The sequence below is a fragment of the Pygocentrus nattereri genome, chromosome 3 (genome assembly GCF_015220715.1).
Source record: "Pygocentrus nattereri isolate fPygNat1 chromosome 3, fPygNat1.pri, whole genome shotgun sequence".
NCBI lineage: Eukaryota > Metazoa > Chordata > Actinopteri > Characiformes > Serrasalmidae > Pygocentrus > Pygocentrus nattereri.
Genome location: NC_051213.1, coordinates 39,231,504 through 39,239,814, shown reverse-complemented (window position 1 = coordinate 39,239,814; position 8,311 = coordinate 39,231,504). Strand labels below are relative to the sequence as shown.

The window sequence follows — 8,311 nt, the reverse complement described above, 5'->3', positions numbered from 1 at the left end:
GAGCACACACACACACACTAGGGGGCAGTGAGCACACTTGCCCGGAGCGGTGGGCAGCCCAATCTGCAGCGCCCAGGAAGCAGTTGGGGGTTAGGTGTCTTGCTCAAGAACACCTCAGTCATGTGCTGTCGGCTCTGGGGATTCGAACCGGTGACCTTCCGGTCACAAGGTTGGTTCCCTAACCTCCAGCCTTGACTGCCTCCAAAGCCTTGACTGCCCCTTGATTACTGTGATCTGTTGTACATCCGAGATTTTATAACCAAACCACCTCCACACTACTGAAGTCGCTCCCCTTTTTGGGAGAAACTCCACCACAGAGCTGCTTTGCGCCATACTTCTTTCTGTTCCAAAATGACTCACGCAACGAACGTACACCATGCACATGACATCATCGCGTCAACAAATAAATATTGCTGTTATCACGATATTTTTTTATCATTTAGAAAGTTATACCAGTATTAAAAAAAAATCTATAAAAGTTTTAAGTTTGTTGTTGTCCTTTCCAGCTTTATTTTTCCTAGTGGATCTGTTAGATTTAGCGAAGGAAATGCTTATTATCGTTCTGGCTTTGTGCTAATCCTACATACTTCATGGTGGGCTGTAAACATTGTTTATCTTGGTGGAAAAGTTTAATACCTTTAATAATTTTTGCGATGCAATCATCACAACACAAATCGAGATTTATAATATTATTATTATTATTATTATTATTAATAGTTGTTGTTGGGTTATCACTCTCTTCTAGTAGATCTACCCTTGTATCCAGCCATGTTTCTGTTTGGAAATGATTGAATACTTAACTTAAAACCCTGTCAAAAGAAAATCTGGCTTCTCTGACAGCAGTGAAGAAAAGAATTTAGAAATTTTATGCAGAACTGAGCTTGCACTTAAGATCTACATTTTTGCCCTATTGCAAATGTGTTAATGTAATTAATTAGTTAATTTAAAGGGTGGGTGTATTAAGGGATAGCAGCCTGCTGATGATTGCAATAGAAGCCTGGCAGAGAGGCCTTATATATTCTATTCCAATTGCTTATATTGCTAATAGGTTGATATGTGAATCTGTCTTTTGGCTTTGTAGTAGGGGACTTGCAGAGAGACTGAATAGGCTACAGTGCCGACAGAGGTCAGCTGTAAGCTTCTGGAGGCACCAGTCTGAGTCCAGCATTACCACAGCTACAGGTAAGAGAGGTGCACTTTTTATATTGGTGTGAGAGAGTTGTAGAATTGTAGCTGGATAAAGACCAGAATTACCGTTTACGAAAATGGCTTTTGAGAAATTGCACCATGAACCTTGCAAACAATAAACACTTATGAATGTCCATCCAAAGAGGCAAAGAGGCCCAGCCTTCCCTCTCCCGCGCCACCTCCTCCAGCTCTTCCGGAGGGATACTGAGGCGTTGCCAAAGCAGTCGAAAGATTTAATCCCTCCAACATGTCCTGGGTCTTTCCAGGGATCTCCTCCCCGTCGGACGTGTCTGGAACACCTCCCTAGGGAGGCGTCCAGAGGCCATCCTTACTAGATGCCCTAACCACCTCAACTGGCTTCTCTCAACGTGGAGGAGCAGCGGCTCTACTCCGAGCCTCTCCCGAATCACTGATCTTCTCACCCTATCTCTAAGGGAGAGCCCGGCAATCCTGAGGAGAAAGCTCATTTCGGCCGCTTATATCCGTGATCTCGTTCTTTTGGTAATTACTCAAAGCTTGTGACCATAGGGGAGAGTCGGAACCTAGATTGACACACGTATGAATGTAATTTGTTTAATGAATTATAGATGGCCATCAGAGATGAGTCACATTATAAAATTAGGGCATATAGAATTACATTACCACACACGCCTTTTATTGTAAATTTAATCGTTCTCTGTTCAGTTTTTGAACTTTTGCTATTGTTCAGTGTCATTGGCATTACATCCAAGCTGCACAGAAGGTTTGGTCTCAGCAAATACAACTTTTAACAAATGTCAGATGGATTAGTTTGCCTTCTGCTTCATCACGTATGGCGCTGCATTTCCAAAATCAGTTTAACCTGGGATACAGACATCTGAGCTTATTTTGTCTTGACAATTACATCACCCAATAACACCTTCTGCCGTTTTTCTAAATAACACAGCTATAGTGTGCTAGGTAAGCTGACCATCTTAAACAAAAAACATTTAGTACTTTAAAAATGTAGAGAAAATGGCAGCCTTCAGGCATTCGCCCCTGTGGGGTTTCAGCAAAATCCAGACAAACATGGAAGTGAATGAAAAGGAGAGGTTTATTTACTTCAGGCTGAATTGCCATCAATGTACATCCAGCAGTTGTATCCAGTAAACTACTGTGATCATCACACCAGACAAAAACGTAACAAGCGGGGTAATCCAAAAAACAAAGTCGTGGTCACAGGCAAAAGGGTCAAACAAGCAAGTCCAGAAACAGGCAACCAGATATTACAGGCCAGGACAAAAATCAGAGTCCAGAAAAGCAAACGGGTCAAAACCAAAAGGCAGTCAGAAATAACGCTCAGCAAGTTCATACCAGAAACAGTACTTTGCAACGACCAAGTCTACAGCCTGGGCTTTTATACTATTCTGTTCTGGTCATGCGTTCATCTATTCAGGTGAGATGAGTTAGTAAGCTAAATAAAATTTTGGCTAGTTGGTGGTTGTCAACCTCACTTTAGCAACCTCACTTTCCACCTAAAATAAAATTCTAGCCACAGGCATAGTTTCGGCAATTATATGCAAACTATAGAACTTTGTTTCAGAAAACGGTGCCTTTGTTCATGTTTGCCTGTTTTAAAGACGTGTGATTGAAACATGTTTGAACTCGTCTTTATTTAATATGACTTTAAAAAGACAAGTAATCCAAAAAGTAGTGGAAGGTAGTCAGATTGATTAAGTAATCTTTTGTATTATGTTTCCTAGTACATTTTCTAACATGTAGTTTGTAATCTGTACTGAAATAAGTTTTTAAAATGACCCTCCCAATCCTGTAAGTCATGCAGTGACACCATGAGTAATGCAAATATCCTGGTCACATAAAAATATATGCCACTAGAATCTTCTCTGATTCTAAGAAGCTGCCACTTTATCTGGTGTCTTTGTCTTTGTCTGGAAGGAAGTTACTAAATTAAGGTCGTAATACCAGATGACAAACTCTGTATTGGCTATAGCGATTTGTTAATGTCATCAGTACGCTTTCTCAGGGGTTTCAGACAGTTGTGATGCTTATGTTAGCTGAGATAATTGTTGCCACAAAAATGGTGTCCAGTGAAATCTATTTGTTACTTAAGTGTAAGAATGTGCTGCACAGAAAGAATAACACCAATGTTAAATCCCTAGGCTCCTGGCTAAGTGTCCATTGTCCTTTGCTCTGATCTAGCAGTAGGTAGTAATGAATTAGAACAAAATAAAATTATTCGCTAATTTAAAAACTTGCAAGTGCATCAGACGCCATTTTATGTGAAGTTGCTGAAGAACTTCAGTAGATCATATTCTGTTCTTGGCATCTCCCTCACACCCATCATGTGGGAGTAAACCCGCCTGAACCTGTTGCTTGTTTTTAGGCAACATACTATTCTACAGAAAAAAAAGTTACTCATTTGTAACATAATTGCTGAATGCTGCTTTCCTGTGAATGTGATGAACCAGTGAGGTTACCATCCTGAAAATGCATCTATATTTCATGTGTTGTGGAAGTAATAGTTTATTTTTTTATATAGTTAATTTTAGGTCCAATAGAAGATATGGTAATTTTTGATAGCTTTTTCAAAGTGGGTGGTTTTGAAAGCCTGATGTTATTTGCCCCAGACAACATTGATGTTTTGGTGACAACTTGCTGTTCTTCGTAATGTTCTTCACATTCTATGTTTAAATTTGTTAAACTTTTCATGCATCAAATTTTGCACAAACGTTCCTCATGTACAGGAATAGTGCTTTTTTGCTTTTTGGTCTGATTACATGTACGGTTTTCAGAAAATGATTGTTCAAAGACAATTCTAATTAGAAATGAATGGCAGAATGTTCAGAACACTCAGACTTCCACAAGTGATGCCACAATGCGCATCTCTCACTCTCATATGCAGTACACAATGTCTCGCATGCCTACAGTCTAATGCAAAGTAATAATAGTACTGTTAACAGTAGTAATAACAGTAGTAACAAAAGTAAAAACATAATAATAAATAAAGCAGTGGTAAAACGGTTACAACTGAAATAAAACAGTAACAAGTAACATTAACACACCACATGCTTTACACTTAACACACACCACACCCACACCACTCACTCAACACACCACGCACAACATACACACCACATATACATACACTCAGCACATACCATACTCCCCACACACTAAACACACAGTGTATGTAAGGTGCCGTGAATTTAAGGGAAGAGTGTATTTAAGATGTCAGCAGCCAATTGCATGAGCTGAATTGGCTTTAGTTGTAAGTTGGGGTGCAAAGTCTATCCTAAACCTTATGTTGATAGTAGTTAATTTAAAAGAAGCAACACATAGAATTTTGTTTGCACCACAGACATGTGCCTTACATCTTAACTAGTAGTGTGTAAAGTCAAAACACTGTCACACAGAATGGTGTTTCACTCTGTAGCCAATCAGTAACACTACCAAGAATAAACAGGAAACTTTGCATACATAATCTAATCACACAATAAAATCACTTGTATTTGTCTCTTTCCATGCTGCATTTACTTTGATTAAAGTATGTTTGAGATTTTAAAAAATAGACTGTGTTCTACAATAAAGTATCCTCATGTATAATAATAAGGTATTCTCAAAGCATCCGTGTCATGTATAAGTGTTGGCTCTGTTCAGCTGCTGCTTGGAATTTTTCCTATGTTCAAACTGGGGATCTTGTGCAGTATTTTAACGGCAGTTTGTCAGTGAATGGTTGGAAATGTTAATGAAGCTGCAGCTAATATATTTGCTATTTGAATCTGCAAAATAACAAAGGTAATGTTAGCTTTCTTAGTTATTTTTTAAAATAATCTGTTATGTATTCAGTAATAAGGTCAGTGTCACACACAGCCTGAACACTGATGGAGGTGCACTTATTGTTCTGCATGCAGTTGACTTGTGTACTAGAATAGTGTTACCCACAAGGTTTTGGAATGACCTCTGTAGAAATATATTAGTGCCAGACACACTTGTAAAGTAGGTCTCAGAGCTCTGTTCCTGTCTGTGTTGTGTTACAAATCTGTGGCTGGGATGTCAGATTTTTTTTTTTCTTTTTCTATCTCCGATTGACAAAAACAAGTGTAAAAACAGAAGTGATTGGCAACGCAGAGATGTATTTTGTTGTCTTGCAAGTTTTCCCATTGATCAAATTGACAAGTAATTTTAACAGATTTTTTACAGCAGAATTTACGCATACTACAGATTATGTGTAAATTTTAAATTAGAACTTAAGCTTCATTTACCTAGTGCAAACAGTTAAATTCTAGTAGATTGTAAACTTGAATGTAGTGGCAGGTGACGTTCAAACTTACATTCAGCAGGTGAAACTGGCTGCAGATGATTTAATGTCCAGTGTATTTAAGATACTATTGGACTTAAGGTAGAATTTTGGATTGGGTTAGTCTGGTTCTGCACTCCAGACCTGTTCAACATACAGCTTCATGGCAGCTTGGGCCTGAAGATCCTTAGACCACACAAGCCCTTCCACCAAGCCAAGGCTGATTTATAATTAGCATATTTTTACAAGTGGAATTATGTAACTTTTGTAAATTTTTCATGGCTGAGTTTTTGACAGACAACCAGCAATTTTTGCAGGCACATTCTTCATACGCGAGATTAGTGCATTTGTGCTTTTTAAACTTATGTATTTTACATTTTTATAACGATTTTCATAAAACGATCACTCAAGTTGGAAATTAATGGTAGAATGTTCATAACATTCAAATTAACTGCCACAAGCGATGTCATTTACATTTACATTTACAGCATTTAGCAGACGTTCTTATCCAGAGCGACTTACAAGTGTCACAATGCACATTTCTCACACAGACACTCCATACACACAGACTCACATGCTTTATAGCCAAATACACAACAATAACAGCAAAATATTGTTTATTGTGGCAGTAGATGTGTAAGGTAACAGGAAATTTAAGATACCAGAAGATTTGAAGTAGCAGTGGTTTTAAGGTAGCAATTAATTTGAGGTGACACGTCCTCTTACTTAATTACTCATTCCTATATTCAGCCTGCTTGCGCTATCGATGATAACCAGATTTTAAGTATGACTAAGTGCTACTTAATGGTTTTGGTTGTTTTTGAGGGTCAACAAAAAAGAACTTTTTTTTTCTTTTTAAAAAAATGCTTTCTTTACTTTCTTTTCAATTTGTATGCTGTTTCTCCATCTTAATATAAATTTTTGGTTATATTGCAAAGATGCAGGTATAGGCTCGTTTTTTATCCAGCCATAGTTAGGACATGTAACCTGTCTCTGTGTCTGGTTGCACACTGTGTACTGCTATCAGCAGGCTTAGCCTTCTGTAGTGACAGGAAGTTGCGCGCACACACAGGCATATGTATGTAAACTCTTTCATTTTCATTTTCCATGGTATAACGATTTTCTGTGTATTCATACTCACCTGGCCTTTTAGGTGCTATGTTTGTGTGTGTGCCTGTGCGTATGTGCATGTATCTGTGAATGCTTGGTGCAGATGTTAACTCTGAACCGGCAGTTGATGGTGGAAAATTAAGAAAAGACCCTAAATGCATGAGTGGAAAAGAGAGGTCCTATTAAGTTCAAAGATAAACATATATCAACAGGTATTGTGTAGCTTTTCCCCCACACAAATCACATCTCATACTAAAAGCTGAGCATCTAAATATAAGCTGCAGTTGGTTCTATAAAACTATCTGAGAGTTGTCTAAGAGAGGTTCTATTCAAACTCCTAGTCTATTATATGCCAGCTGAACCCTCAAGTGCTGTACATCTCCATAGATTATATCTGTTGCCAGATAACATATTTGAAGCTTTATATTAGCATGAAGAATTTAACTCTCATGGCAGAGCACCCTTTTTTTGATCCTAGACAATACAAGACCATAAATGATTACATGGATTTCTGGTCTAATTGCTAGTCAGACCAGATCAGATCATTCCAGTTAAAATCTAATAAATGAAAAAAAGCAAAAGAAACACACACACACACACACACACACACACACACACACACACACACACACACACACACACACACCTTCTAAGCCGCTTCTCCCTCAGGGTTGCGGGGGGTGCTGGAGCTTATTCCAGCTGTCATCGGGCAGAAGGCAGGATACACCCTGGACAGGTCGCCAGTCCATTGCAGGGCAGCAAAAGAAATTGTATACCAAAAATGGAAATAAAATATTAATGTGCTTTCCTCACAAAATACACTTGTTTATATTTGAAAATTTGGAAAGTAATTTTGTAGGAGCATCACTGCAAAAAAATGGTAAGGGACACAAGTTGTAATGTGCATGAACCCTGTATGAACATTATTGTTCTTAAAACCGCAATATATTAAAAAGAAGAAATTGGTTGTCACGTTTCCTTGGACCAGAGTCCAATTGCACTCCTGTTTCTTTGAACTGCACACATGTTTTGCAAGATAAATATTTTGTTTCATTTAACTGATATTAATAGGTGCATTATTCTGCATACAGAGTTTAGTTCTTTTTGGATGAATATTTAATTTTTCTTAGTTTCCTCCATATCTGTCCTAATTGTCTTTTCTGTGGGCTGTTTCAGAGAAAAGACAGGTGTGTTAGTGCTACATGTGCGGAACGTGCGGGATTTTTTGTGGGATGCAGGCTGCGTTGTGTGAGAGACCTTATGAGAAGAGAGAGCCATGTGTGGCTCTTTTCAGCAAGGATACAGCCACTCACTTGGCGCCAGCTGTAGGTGACACTATCTGTGTCTATCCACCATGGTAAGATGCTCCTCTTGTGCTAAATGTATTTTTTAACAAGTAAACACAGTCATCTCTGCATACATAGGTCACAAAATTTTGTTTTAGTACTACTGTTTGTATAGTGAATTTTCCAAAATCCTGGTTCGAATTCTTATTGGTGTAGTTCATAAAAGCAAATGCTGTAAAAATCAAAGATTTCAGAACCTAAAAGAACAGGCTAACATTGGAGAACCTGTAAGGGAACCGCTGAGCTTGCTCCAGCTGTGGAGGAAAAGATGCTTAGCTAAAACTATATCTACCAAGACCAGTTCATTGCCAAGGACCCTCCCCTCTGATTCTCTCTCTTTCTCTGTCCATTATCATTTACGCCCACTCTGTCTCCCACGCTGCTCCCACGT

The 8,311-nt window shown here is 38.5% G+C and overlaps 1 protein-coding gene across 1 annotated transcript in view; it reads left to right on the top strand.

Moving 5' to 3' along the window:
- spidr (scaffold protein involved in DNA repair) overlaps positions 1-8,311 on the top strand; it is a 54,090-nt gene that overhangs the window by 12,242 nt on the left and 33,537 nt on the right. The window contains 3 exon segments of the mRNA XM_037537179.1: positions 1,082-1,182; positions 7,753-7,796; positions 7,798-7,931. Of these exon segments, the coding sequence (XP_037393076.1) occupies positions 1,082-1,182; positions 7,753-7,796; positions 7,798-7,931 (279 nt within the window).